The sequence below is a fragment of the Tachypleus tridentatus genome, chromosome 2 (assembly GCF_004210375.1).
Source record: "Tachypleus tridentatus isolate NWPU-2018 chromosome 2, ASM421037v1, whole genome shotgun sequence".
Taxonomy (NCBI): Eukaryota; Metazoa; Arthropoda; class Merostomata; order Xiphosura; family Limulidae; genus Tachypleus; species Tachypleus tridentatus.
The window spans coordinates 12,910,839-12,925,494 of record NC_134826.1 but is presented as its reverse complement, the minus strand read 5'-3'; the positions used below and the strand labels follow the sequence as shown (position 1 = coordinate 12,925,494).

At 30.8% G+C, this 14,656-nt stretch overlaps 1 protein-coding gene across 6 annotated transcripts in view; it reads left to right on the top strand.

Annotated features, from left to right (window-relative positions):
* LOC143238397 (transient receptor potential cation channel trpm-like) overlaps positions 1-13,733 on the top strand; it is a 60,893-nt gene extending 47,160 nt beyond the window's left edge. For 5 of the 6 annotated variants that reach the window (XM_076478605.1, XM_076478567.1, XM_076478594.1 and 2 more), the window contains exons 21-26: positions 1,194-1,442; positions 4,319-4,493; positions 5,257-5,374; positions 6,582-6,763; positions 8,360-8,492; positions 9,961-13,733. In XM_076478605.1, the coding sequence (XP_076334720.1) occupies positions 1,194-1,442; positions 4,319-4,493; positions 5,257-5,374; positions 6,582-6,763; positions 8,360-8,492; positions 9,961-10,978 (1,875 nt within the window). In that variant the 3' untranslated portion in view covers positions 10,979-13,733. The remainder of the gene's footprint in view (positions 1-1,193; positions 1,443-4,318; positions 4,494-5,256; positions 5,375-6,581; positions 6,764-8,359; positions 8,493-9,960) is intronic. The other variant, XM_076478615.1, reaches the window with a different exon arrangement.
* The last annotated feature ends 923 nt before the right edge of the window (positions 13,734-14,656 follow it).

The following is a 14,656-nucleotide window of genomic DNA, read 5'->3' as shown; positions in this document are numbered from 1 at the left end:
GTCCTAGAATTGTGTAAACTCTGCTAAGTAGTAGAAGGTGTATAAAATAAATATATCAAGTTGTTGTAATAACTAGATAAACAACTATCTTGTACAACACTTGTAGAATCAAGTGGTCCTAGAATTGTGTAAACTCTGCTAAGTAGTAGAAGGTGTATAAAATAAATATATCAAGTTGTTGTAATAACTAGATAAACAACTATCTTGTACAACACTTGTAGAATCAAGTGGTCCTAGAATTGTGTAAACTCTGCTAAGTAGTAGAAGGTGTATAAAATAAATATATCAAGTTGTTGTAATAACTAGATAAACAACTATCTTGTACAACACTTGTAGAATCAAGTGGTCCTAGAATTGTGTAAACTCTGCTAAGTAGTAGAAGGTGTATAAAATAAATATATCAAGTTGTTGGAATAAAGCAGTTTAAGGTGTTGGAATAAAGCAACTCAAGTTGTTCGAATAAAGCAGTTTAAGGTGTTTGTAATATATAAACCTTTAATTAGTCATGTTTGCAGTGTGTGATGACCTTTGGTGTGTTGTATAAAAATTAAAGTTTAAAAGAATAACTGATAATGAGAATTGTTTATATATAGTCTTGCATTTGATATAATTTTTAGATGTGAAGTACAAAAGTTCAACTGTTATATCATTCTAACCTAATGCCTGTAGTATGTAATTCAGCATAATTAAAATCTTGTTTCTTATTTATATACTGAAATATTTCTTATGAAATATTAGTTTCAATAAGAAAAGTGTACATGTTACCATTTAAAACATCAGAGTTTTATGTTTACCAAAGTTAAGAGGGAAAAGCAAGTCCAACAGCTGTTGAAAACAAAACCTTCAGTGGAAATAATCATGTTGATTACATGTAAATAGCAGCACACCAGTGACTGATTGATTTCTTGTCATTTCCTGTTTTATGTTGCACTTGACTACGGGCAAGAACCTGTTAACTTATATTGATAATACATAAATACCATAGATCAAAATTGACTTAAGTTTTGTAGAAAAGTGTAAAACAAAATGAGAATGTCCAACATTTGTGGAAAAGTTACCTTACACATATGAAATGTGAGCTGATATCTTTAAGTGATTGTTCACAGAAGTTTAGTTAGGTTTCTAATTCTTTTAATAAAAAAATCTTTGGATATTTTACATCGATGATAGTAAAAGTGTATGTTTTACTTTAGATAATGTGTTCCAAACCTGTTAGATTTGTGCACAAGATATCAGTTTGGATGGATAACAGATGGAATGCTTGTGACTTGGTGGCTATTTTGTTTTTTCTGCTGGGCATGTCATTACGGCTCCACGTTGACACCCATGAGGAAGGAAGGGTTATTTACTGTGTAGACATTATATACTGGTACCTCAGAAGCTTGGACTTTTTCAGTGTCAACAAATATCTTGGGCCTTTTGTCACCATGATTGGTAAAATGGTATGTATTTGTTAACACAATATCTCAGTCTTATAAATGTTTCTCCTTTATTTTTATATGAATTTTTAAATCCTTAAAATAATTCAGTGAAGTAAACCTAATTTTATTTGACTTTACACTGAGGTTTTGGTTACTATACTGCTACAAGCAACAGACTAAAACTCTAAAAATGGAGAAAACTGTTAATTTCTTACCAGAAGGAAAAGTGTTTTTATTTTCTAGAACATGTTGAATTGTGTACATCCATTTTTTTATGATTTAGTTATATTTTCATTTACTTCCAAGAGCATGAGATTAGTCCATTTTATTTCTCTGCATCCAATCTCTTCATTAGAGAAAATATTAAACACACAGTTGAAATTAAAAATAACATCTGTTCTGGTTAGTGATGACTTCTAGTTAGTTTAAGTACGTGTAGAGGGCTTAACACAGACACCCCACTATGTCTTGATGCTTTACAACAAAATATTCTATTTAGTTTTGGAAGCTATAGTTTCTTGTTACTTAGTTTTAGGTGAATGATATGTTAGTGAAAGTTTTTCTATGTACTGAAGAAAGCAAGAATTTTGATCATCAGACATGGTGCAGCATGTTTTGATTTTCTTTATATGGTATAACTGTGATATATGGAATTCAAGTATTATAATAAGGACCACACTAAACTATTTTTAATTTTCTGTGTTTAAATTCAGTTGTTTCTTTTTATGATTATTTAAAATGCATAATATATGATAGGGATTTTTAATGAAAGTCATCATTTGTAAATCATATAATAAAATGACTTTTCTAAATACTTTTGTAAAGATGTTTTTGGAACAAAACTTTGCCTTAACCTTCCCATGACTGGTGAACATCTTTCATGTATCCAGTTAACAGTTGCATAGCACATTTCAGAATACAATCAAAAAATAATAATTATAGCTATTTTGGTAATTTCTAATTCAAAAACATTTTACAATTAATATTTCATAATTTAGTAAAATATTGGTGGAATTCATGAAACAAAAACTGTTCCAACATGCATTTCTGTGCAGCTCTGAGGAGATCTGTTAAATAACACTAGTCAAAGTTGTTACATCAGTGTACCCATCCTACTGCTTAGGTTTGCATTTTCTAATAAACCATTGCTTACAGTGGAGTTTCGTCTGTTACTGATTTTATTATTAGACTCTCTCATTCCAAACTCTTTTTATCACAAAATATGATATGAGCAACTTCTAATGAACATTATCTTTGAAAATAACTAATTCAAAGTTTAAATACTGTTGGACAGAGTAGATTGTAAACTATTTACATCAATTCAGAGTGGCTGGAAAATTATAATTTCCTGGAAAAGTGACAAGACCTAGTTCCATCAGAGAAAAGTGACTTAATCTAATGTGAATTTTACAAGAATTAGTAAACAACAACAACAAAAAAACATAACTGGGAACTTTTTATATTCTGTTTAAATGTTCTTTTCTTTTCTGAAAATGTGTTTGCATTAAATTATATTTGTTTTAAAGATATGGAAATTGTTTTCTATAACCGATATCAGTTGAGACTAGTTAGGCTTAAGGAGCATGGTATATGATGTCAGGATGTTCCAATGACTTAAATATTCATTTATTGAATATTAATGAAGACACAAATCTAGTTCCCAGAGGATTAACTTTCAAGATTTAGAAAGTTTATGTATCAAAGTAAATATTTTAAATAACACATCTTCTGTTTTATATAGTTATCAAACATTATCTATTTCTGTTCTGTTGTTCGTAGTAGTCTACAAGTTTTTAATTTTTATATCTTAAAGTAATAGTATATTTTGTATTCTATTTTATATAGTTATTAAACACTATCTATTTCTATGTTTTGTTCTTGGTAGTAGTCTACAAGTTTTTAATTTTTATATCCTAAGGTAATAGTATATTTTGTGTTCTATTTTATATAGTTATCAAACATTATCTATTTCTATGTTCTGTTGTTGGTAGTAGTCTACAAGTTTTTAATTTTTATATCCTCAAGTAATAGTATATTTTGTATTCTATTTTATATAGGTGTCAAATATGATCTATTTCTGTGTACTGTTTTATATAGGTGTCAAACATGATCTATTTCTGTGTACTGTTTTATATAGGTGTCAAACATGATCTATTTCTGTGTACTGTTTTATATAGGTGTCAAATATGATCTATTTCTGTGTACTGTTTTATATAGGTGTCAAACATGATCTATTTCTGTGTACTGTTTTATATAGGTGTCAAATATGATCTATTTCTGTGTACTGTTTTATATAGGTGTCAAACATGATCTATTTCTGTGTACTGTTTTATATAGGTGTCAAACATGATCTATTTCTGTGTACTGTTTTATATAGGTGTCAAACATGATCTATTTCTGTGTTCTGTTTTATATAGGTGTCAAATATGATCTATTTCTGTGTACTGTTTTATATAGGTGTCAAACATGATCTATTTCTGTGTTCTGTTTTATATAGGTGTCAAACATGATCTATTTCTGTGTACTGTTTTATATAGGTGTCAAACATGATCTATTTCTGTGTTCTGTTTTATATAGGTGTCAAACATGATCTATTTCTGTGTACTGTTTTATATAGGTGTCAAACATGATCTATTTCTGTGTACTGTTTTATATAGGTGTCAAACATGATCTATTTCTGTGTACTGTTTTATATAGGTGTCAAACATGATCTATTTCTGTGTACTGTTTTATATAGGTGTCAAACATGATCTATTTCTGTGTTCTGTTTTATATAGGTGTCAAACATGATCTATTTCTGTGTACTGTTTTATATAGGTGTCAAACATGATCTATTTCTGTGTACTGTTTTATATAGGTGTCAAACATGATCTATTTCTGTGTACTGTTTTATATAGGTGTCAAATATGATCTATTTCTGTGTACTGTTGCTGGTAGTATTGATGAGCTATGGTGTGGCTCGACAGTCCATTCTCTACCCTAAGGAAGAATCTTCCTGGCAGTTGGCTCGTAACATATTTCACATGCCTTACTGGATGTTATATGGAGAAGTGTATGCTGGTGAAATTGACCGTAAGTTTTCTTTATGAATATTTCTTGAGCTTGTTACAAAAACTTCCAGCAAATTATTTTGTAGATATTTTAGACTTGAAGTTGAGATTGTGTGTTAATGTTTTTGTACATTTATTATTACATAACAGTTTATCAATTTACAATTTTGTAACCTGTTTCAATGTCACAACTCTATAGAATGAGTAAGACATACTTAGGGTAGCAGACTCTGCCAGTCCGTGTTGTATACTTTTAATGTTTGAAGAAACAAACTGTATTTTCTTAGCATAATGTTGTGTATTTGTGTGTGTTAAAGTATTAGGTAAATATAGTTTGTGGGGTTTTGTTGATTTTGAATATACTAAAATATTAGATGATATAATGTAAAATTTTGTAAATTGTTATATATTTAATTAATTAACTTCTAGAATTCCAATTTAGATGTTGGTTTCAATTTGTGCTTCACTGTTTATCTAAATTATATAATGAGATTTAACACAACATCTGTTTCTGTTATTACCTAATGAGATTTAACACAACATCTGTTTCTGTTATTACCTAATGAGATTTAACACAACATCTGTTTCTGTTATTACCTAATGAGATTTAACACAACATCTGTTTCTGCTATTACCTAATAAGATTTAACACAACATCTGTTTCTGTTATTACCTAATAAGATTTAACACAACATCTGTTTCTGTTATTACCTCTTTTGTTCCTGATTGCTCTATTTGTTTATAATTGTATGACCAGCGCTTACTTAGGTTTCTCCACCTTCTAGCCGAGTGCCTTGATGAAGAGACCTGTCCAACTGGCAAGTGGCTCAACCCTGCCATTATGGCTGTGTATTTGTTGATTGCAAACATTCTGCTTGTCAACTTATTGATTGCTGTCTTCAAGTTTGTCTCTTAATTTATTATTCAGTTATTTGTTAATTTATTCATTTAAATCAAACTTAATAATGACAAGAATGAAGTGTCGGGATTTATTAGTTTAGTGTAAAAACAATAGCAATTTGTTCCAAACAAATTACAAGCTGAGAAGTGTCTGAACATATTTACTAAGTTTGAGACAAGGAGTTAATGTGTGAGTACCAGTAATTTTTCATGATTATTTATTACACCTATGAGGCCAAATTTGTAAAGATTATCAGAACTAGTTGGTAAACATGAAAACTAACCATTATTAGTTCATAACATATACATAGAAGGTCCTTTGAAATTAAACATTAGAAAATCATGAAGAAATAAGGATAGAAAGTTTTTATTTGACAGGTAACTCTTTGTGAGTGAATCATCATAGTATTTTTAACTAGTATTACAAAAACATGTACTTGTAATATTCTAATCCCTAATAAAGCTTAATGTAGAAATCTACATTCACAAGAGATCTTGTTCAATATTTCAACATTTTTATTACCTGCTATACAGCATCCTGTAATGTCATCCTAGTTTGTAATACTTACGATAATCAGTGATGGAAGATTCAACAATGTAAGTCTGAAGTTAAAAACCAAATTATTTCATATATCTAAATCAACTGTGGATCTTGTTCAGTAGTTCAACATGTTTACCTGCTACAGAGCATCCTGTAAGGTTGAACAAAGTAAGTCTGAAGTTAAAAACCAGATAATTTCATATATCTTTGTGTCATTTGTGGAAGCCATTTTGTTATGATGTGAGTTAAGTAACACTGTCAAGGTTTTTCTTTTAGGAAGGGACATTATCAAGTATCTTTTAGAGATATGTCATATGAAGATACGCTGTGGTAGTAATTATCAAGCTTAAAACAAAAACAACATTTTTTTAGGTTATTCGTGGTGACAAGAAACATACTTGAGATAAAAATGTATCTCAGTATTGCTGGTATGAGTATTAACAAATACAGCACAGAATAATGTTTTGACTTTCTTAAGCCATTTTCTGGTTAATTTATTAGTAAAAGTGTTAATACCCTTACGAGCCATCCTGAGATACATTTTTTAGATAAGTCACGCACAAGTTGACAGTTTTTATATTTAATGAATAGATTTCTTTCTGTAACAGCTACCTACAGTTGGAAATAATCATCAGATAAGAGATTTATTAATTAGGCATACTTTTCCAGTAACATTTTCATGGAAGTCAATGCCATGGCCCAAGAAGTATGGAAGTACAACAGATTTCGAGTGGTAATGGAATATGAACAAAAGCCAGTTCTTCCTCCTCCTCTTATAATTTTCTCCCATCTACATCTGCTGGTGAAATATATGATTAATCACAAGAATGTTAACTTTGATCATGGTCTGAGTGAGTACTTTTTATAAATATTTAAAAAAGTGAAGTAAATAAATTTGGGTTTATTTTATTGTCCCTAGGATGGGATGAATTGAAGTAAATAAATTGGGTTTCATTTTATTGTCCTTAGGAAGGGGATAAATTGAAGTAAATAAATTGGGTTTCATTTTATTGTCCCTAGGAAGGGGATGAATTGAAGTAAATAAATTTGGGTTTGTTTTATTGTCCCTAGGATGGGATGAATTGAAGTAAATAAATTTGGGTTTATTTTGTTGTCCCTAGGATGGGATGAATTGAAGTAAATAAATTTGAGTTTATTTTGTTGTCCCTAGGATGGGATGAATTGAAGTAAATAAATTTGAGTTTATTTTGTTGTCCCTAGGATGGGATGAATTGAAGTAAATAAATTTGGGTTTATTTTGTTGTCCCTAGGAAGGGGATGAATTGAAGTAAATAAATTTGGGTTTATTTTGTTGTCCCTAGGAAGGGGATGAATTGAAGTAAATAAATTGGGGTTTATTTTATTGGCCCTAGGAAGGGATGAAAATGAGGAGAGTTGTATCACAAAGATTTCTTCAGAAAGAAAGAAATTACAAGAATGACTCATTTTTATTTTCTGTTTTATATAGTTAATTTAGAATTAAAGCTGATTATTGAAGAAAAATATGTAGTATTGAAATGTTTTAAAGTGAGAAAATTTTATGTAACATTAGCTTGTGTTACTGGTGATTTCATTGTGAGCTCATGCAGTTCATTCTGATCAAGGTAGAATAATTAGTTTGTTTTTAACAGCAGCAGTGTCTGTAGTGACAAGGTTGGATAATAATGATATATGTATCTTTTTGAATAGAAAGGATTGTTTTGCTAAATAAAATCTTGATGTGTATTTATGTAATATATACCTGAATTTGTTCTCTAGGTAGCATGTAATTACCTTACACATTGTCTCTTTCCAGAACTATTGTGTTTTTTTAATAAGAAAAATGATATTTGTTTGCATTTGAGACAATAACTGGTGGGTTATTGTTTCTTGGTTGGGATAATAACTGGTGGGTTATTGTTTCTTGGTTGGGATAGTAACTGGTGGGTTATTGTTTCTTGGTTGGGATAATAACTGGTGGGTTATTGTTTCTTGGTTGGGATAGTAACTGGTGGGTTATTGTTTCAGAGTTGTTTCTTGGTTGGGATAGTAACTGGTGGGTTATTGTTTCAGAGCTGTTTCTTGGTTGGGATAGTAACTGGTGGGTTATTGTTTCAGAGCTGTTTCTTGGTTGGGATAGTAACTGGTGGGTTATTGTTTCTTGGTTGGGATAGTAACTGGTGGGTTATTGTTTCTTGGTTGGGATAATAACTGGTGGGTTATTGTTTCTTGGTTGGGATAGTAACTGGTGGGTTATTGTTTCTTGGTTGGGATAATAACTGGTGGGTTATTGTTTCTTGGTTGGGATAATAACTGGTGGGTTATTGTTTTCGAGTTGTTTCTTGGTTGGGATAATAACTGGTGGGTTATTGTTTTCGAGTTGTTTCTTGGTTGGGATAGTAACTGGTGGGTTATTGTTTTCGAGTTGTTTCTTGGTTGGGATAGTAACTGGTGGGTTATTGTTTCAGAGCTGTTTCTTGATGAGACTGATGTGGAGAAAATCCATGATTTTGAGGAGGAAGGTGTTGAGGGATTCTTCCGAGAGAAAGATAAGAAGTTTAGGTTATCAGTGGAACAGCAAGTTGAAACAACATCCGAAAAGTAAACAATCTGTTTCTCTAATAAAATAATTAGTGTTTGAAAATAACACTGGTGTAAAAATGAGGGTGAACAACTACTTATCCTTTAGTTATATCAGTTCTGTTTTCAACCAAGGTCTGCTTATTGTAATCTAAAGCAAGAGTTTCTTCACTCATCTATTTTGACAACTCTGTAATGTTCCCAAGTGTGCATGTTTTCATAAGTCTTGTGTAACTGACTACTTCCAATTATAAAATGTTAATGTACTTCATTATTCATGGGAAATATAAGAGAATGAAGTCAACTCCAGCAGAAACTTTAGACACATGATTATGGGGGCCTGTGTGGACATATCTGATAAGGTGGCACCTCCAGTTTAACAATATCTTTTTTTCACCATTGTTATTTTGATTGTGCCATGTCTAGTTTCTTACTCTACTTATATGGTTGTTTCTCAATGTGAGTGGAAGTGACAGAACTTGAATGTGTAAAGAAATGTGTATGTGGCTGTTTCAATTTTACAAGACTTGTGGTTCTATTAATAAGGGATTAACATTGGGTCTAAAAAATGGGTTGAAATAGAAACTGTGAAGTTAATACTCTGGTTGAATTACACTTGAACAAAGAAGTAGGATCTAATGTACTTTATATTCAGGGTACAAAGTTACATTAATGCATTATCTTAGTCATTGAGAATAGTAATTGATATATGATATTATGCCCATGATAGCTACTGAATAAAAGGGAAATATAAAAATTCCTTTCTTATCAGTTTATATTCCAGAATAAGTGAGATCTGTGTCACATTACTTAAAACTATAATTATAATAACAAAGATTTCCTACCTGAAGTAATTTATCATAGTTGCTATTTTTCTTGGGTCTAAAGTTGTTCAAAAGATAAAGAAGGCCCAGCATGGCCAGATGATTAGGGCACTCAACTTAGAATCTGATGGTTTTGGGTTTAATGCACTGTCATACCAAACTTATTTACTCTTTCAGCTGTGGGGGCATTATAATATGGTGGTTAATTACATTATTTGTTGGTAAAAGAATAGCCCAAGAGTTGGTAGTGGGTGGTGATGACAAGCTGTCTTCTGTTTAGTCTTCCTCTTCAATTTGGTTTATATTTAAAACTTAAATCCTGATTGTTTTAGTTTTCTTTTTTGTGGGCTCTATTTCTTGTTTTCAGTTACATTGAATAAATTGTCATTTATGTTGTGAATGTAATTTTATTTTAACAAAAATCATACGAGTGATTCACTTTTCTCTGTATGTGTTTATTTTTATATAATGGCAACAAGTATTATTATTATTATTATTATTATTACACAATTTTAGGAAGAAACGCACTGTATTGTTATGAATCTCAATGTAACAGAATGTGGTCAAAAGCAAAAATGTTGTGAAGGTGTTGTGTAATATAAAATTTTGTTTTTGTATATTTTAATATTTAAAGGGTCATTTTTCTTCCATTTTTTGTTTAAAAGAGCTGAAATTGTTGGACAACGGGTAGAAGACATCAACCAAAGACAAAAAGACAGCAGCTATACCCTGCAGAACCTGGAGTACAGACTAAGTAAACTGGAGGAACTAGCAGAACAGACCTCCACTTCACTTTCTGTGATACATCGCTTCATGAGCACCAGAGTAATGACTTACCAGACACATTCTTCTAGAGGAACATCATCAGAGGACTTGAACAGTTTGGTAAGGTCGGTGAGTACGGTGTTAGATACAGGAGAACTCAAGCGTGTGAGGAAATACACAACTTCTAGTAGCAACAGCCAAAAAGACAGTAACCTGTCCAAGGTTTCTTTTGCCGATGATGAAGAACATTCTACTGGCTATAGTTTAATCTCACCTTTAGCTGATCTTAATAGGTCGTCTTGTAATAGCGTTTTGCAGAACCAGTTGAGACAACGAAGACTTGAAAGTGCTGGGTTGAAAAGACAAGTTTCGGTGATTTCACCAGAATTTCCTGTTGAACAGCTACAAGATAATATCATAGCAGAGCTGGAAGAAAAGCCAGATGAACCTATTTCAACTAAATCACTTGAGACATCCAAGATTGAGCCAGTGCTGCCTCGACAGTGGGACCCCCAAGTATGTGTGATTCCTTCTTCCCCTCTTCCAAACTTGGTTTCCAGGAAAGGAGAATATACCAGCATCACTGATGATCTTGAGAACAAGTTTTTGTTTCCCCCCCAATCTCCAACTCCTGGTGCTCACATTAGCCCATCTCAGTCGCTCAAAAACTGTCAGAACATACTGGCCTTACAGTTGGAGGTTCTACATGATGCTGAGGAGACGGACTACAACCTGATGGAAGGCCTCATCCAGCGAAGACTACGCAGAGATTCAGAAAACTTGATGGTCAGTTTGGAGGACCTGTGCAGCAACGTGTCTGATTCATCTAGCAGTCATGAAGAATCCACTAAAGAAGGGCTCCATATGAGAAGACAAGGCACAAGTGCTCCCGCAAAGTTAACTAGCTTGAAAGAATGACCTGCCACAGAAGGTCAGGGGGAAGTTCAAACTAGGTTTTCTCACTCAAATTTGATGGACACAAATGAAAGTAAATTTTAATTTATTGAAGATATTTTTAATTTTGTTATAGACCTCTGGTTATTAGTTGTATAAAAGATGAATTCTCTCATTTTGGAATTTGTAAAGAAATATTTTTATAGAAAAGTAATATTTCTCATAGCATGTATTTACTGTCAGTTTATTAGTTTTTCTTACAATGTTGTTTCAAACTGGTCTCTACATAAGAAATAGCTGTTGTAATTTATCATTATATTGTATCACTTGCTGTGTAATTAAATGCTGGTGAATCTTGAGTTAGAAAAAATATTTGATTTTTTTACAATAGAAGCATATATATTTATGAATATATATATATTCATGTTTTACATGAAGTGTAGATTTTATTTAGTGTTTTACAATGGATGAAACTTTTTGTATATAAGTGATCCATGAAGGATATAAATATGGGTTTGAAACCTTGAATCTTCAAGATGAGCTGCAGATTACAGGTACTGTAACTTTTAATTACAGCTTAATATGAGAGGTTCCTAAACTCCTGCAGTATTAATCCGTGGTTAATGAGTTTGTATTACAAACTTTCTAATTACTGATATTCTTATCACTGGATTACAATAACATGTATTTATTAATCAGGAATTAATTAGGTTTAAATAATTATTGTCTGTATTTTCTTTAGATAAATTAAATTGTAGAGATTTTACTGAAATTTGTATTCTACTATTGTATTGTAAAAATAAAAATTAGGATTTAGTAGTTTCAGGTAATTAATTGTATGTTTATGTTCCCAAAATAGGTTTTACTTGGAAGTTAAAGTACTTTAACATACTATTGTATGTTTATGTTCCCACAATAGGTTTTACTTGGAAGTTAAAGTACTTTAACATACTATTGTATGTTTATGTTCCCACAATAGGTTTTACTTGGAAGTTAAAGTAATTTAACATACTATTGTATGTTTATGTTCCCACAATAGGTTTTACTTGGAAGTTAAAGTACTTTAACATACTATTGTATGTTTATGTTCCCACAATAGGTTTTACTCGGAAGTTAAAGTACTTTAAACCCAGATTGTATGTTATTCTTCCAGAGAAGTTAAGATTAAGAAGTGACTGTTTAACCATTTGTTTTATTACATTAATAGCAGTAGTTTCAACTTAAATGTTATTATTTTTAATTGGTTTCATAAACTAGTTTAATAATTTTTCCTTAATGTTTGAACTCAGAATATATTTTATCAGAATTTTCTGACAATAAGATTTAGGAGTAAGGAGATTGAGGTTGCAGTCTCTTATTATTATGGGATTTAATAATTTAGGGTTTTGTTTCAGTAAATAACATGGGGGGGGGGCTTAATTTCTGGATTATTTTATATTAAATCTGTACAGCAATATAAAATCTTAGAATTCAAGTTTTTGATATTAACTTTGTAATGAATGTCTACAAAGATGTATTTGTTTTCTAAATGAATATGAAAACTATTTTTGATAAAATATTACTGAAAAATTCAACTTATATAGGGTGAAGGAAACTTTTCAACATGCCGTATTTATTGTTCACCTTGATTATTTTTAGATTGCAAAGAGATTATTTAAAGAAATCTCGTATTTATTCTCTAGTAGCATTTGACCTCTTAAACTAATTGTTCTTTGTTAGTACCTCTCTGTACTCCGGAGTTTTACCTGAAAAGTAAGAAAGGGTTGTGATAATACTTGCAAATCGTATATGGTTTCTTGATCTTTGTGTTCCTAGAATTTTGTCAGTTAGAAGACTATATTACCCCACCATTATTGTTAAAATAGAAAATTGAATTTTCTGTATTTTGTTAAGTAGAAACTAATATTTGTGTCGGCTTGTTTATATTTTTTCTAGTAATCTTTGATTTCTTCTTTTTTGAATAATTAAATTTGATGTGAATGTTTAGATAGTTTTGCTGTATTTTTCACAGTAACATTTTAATGTCTTGTGTGGATGTTCACTTTCTCAGATACTGTTGTGTTGATTCTTGTAAGGTTTGGTGTTTTTTGGGTAATCCTGAGATTAAAGTAATATAATTTTAAATTCCTGTTTTATGTCACTGTAGACAAACTTTTAAAGTGCTCAATATTGTGGTGTTGTTGGCTAATAATTCTTTTATTTCTGTCATTTTGATTTAAAGTGTTGTTTTGGATTAAATGCTCGTAGGACATAGCAGTTTATGAATTTTTCCATAAACTAATGATTTGGTAAGATTATTTGTTATTCAGATTAATATGCTATCTCTTGTTACTGGACACTTCTTGAAAAATGGTTTTTATATTTATCAATCATTCTATCTGGCTGGATAGTGAAAACGGTGTTTGGTAAAGTAACTGTCACTTCATAAGTTTCAATAAAGTTCAGAAGTGAGGATATAATTTGTTCTTTTTGCCTAATGATATGTGAGTTTTAATACTTGTTAGTGACTCTGGTTCAGTTAAGAGAGGGTTTTCAACCAGAGGGTCGTGAAGCCTTGGCAGGGAAGTCGCATAGTCTTGATAGAAGTAACTTGGGATAACATTAATTTTATTTCATCAATTACATTTTCATGTTGCGAGTGCCAAAAGGTTGGGAACCCCTGAGTTAAGAGATCACATTTAGATTTGAAGAGATGGTATATCTGATTGACTTAAGTGGTATGTCCAATTAATATGATGTAGTAGAAGTAACCAAAATAAACTTTAATTTGAATTTCTTTTATTTGTCAGTTCAGTATTATGATTACTTGTATTCTCACATGTTTGTAAACAGTTAAATAATGTTGCAATTTTAATTCATTCTTCTAATTATACACATTTGTTTTGTGTCTAATTACTGGTGGGTAGGTGTAATTTACGTATTACTTTGGATACACACGGTATACACATTTGTGACACTGGAGGACCTTTTTATATTGTTAATTAAATAATTAGAACATTTAAATCTATTGTGGTTTATTCTTAGAGGCAGTATTGTAGTGTACAGCACATAAAGTTTTCCATGTTTATGTTTTTTGGTCAGTAATTTTTGTTTGCACCATACCCTTTTCAAGATGTCAAGAAACACTCTTGAAGTGAAAATTTATTCTAAAGACAGCTGTTATGCATGTTAAAACTTTAATTAAAATAAACTACAGAACAACATTTCGACCTTCTGAGGTCATCTTCAGGTTAACAAAGAGAGTTTGCAACTGATCATTGTCACATAAGTCTTAGGGACAACAGTGTAAATGGGTGCGAAATTGTTACTTTCAACAAGTTACAGATTTTAAAATTTCAACTTATGTTCTTTTGTTTTTTAGACAACTTACAAATGCAAAGTTTTCTCAACAGCTAGAGGTGATTGGGAGGTAAAAGATTATATTACTTAATGTTCTAAAGGAAACTGACTAGTCTACAAGTATACTTTAATTAATGTTGTAAAGAAAACTGACTTGTCTCAAAGTATGCTTTACTTAATGTTGTAAAGAAAACTGTCAAGTTTCAATGTATACTTTACTTAATGTTCTAAAGAAAACTGACTAGTCTCAAAGTATACTTTACTTAATGTTGTAAAGAAAACTGACTAGTCTCAAAGTATACTTTAATTAATGTTGTAAAGAAAACTGACTAGTCTCAAAGTATGCTTTACTTAATGTTGTAA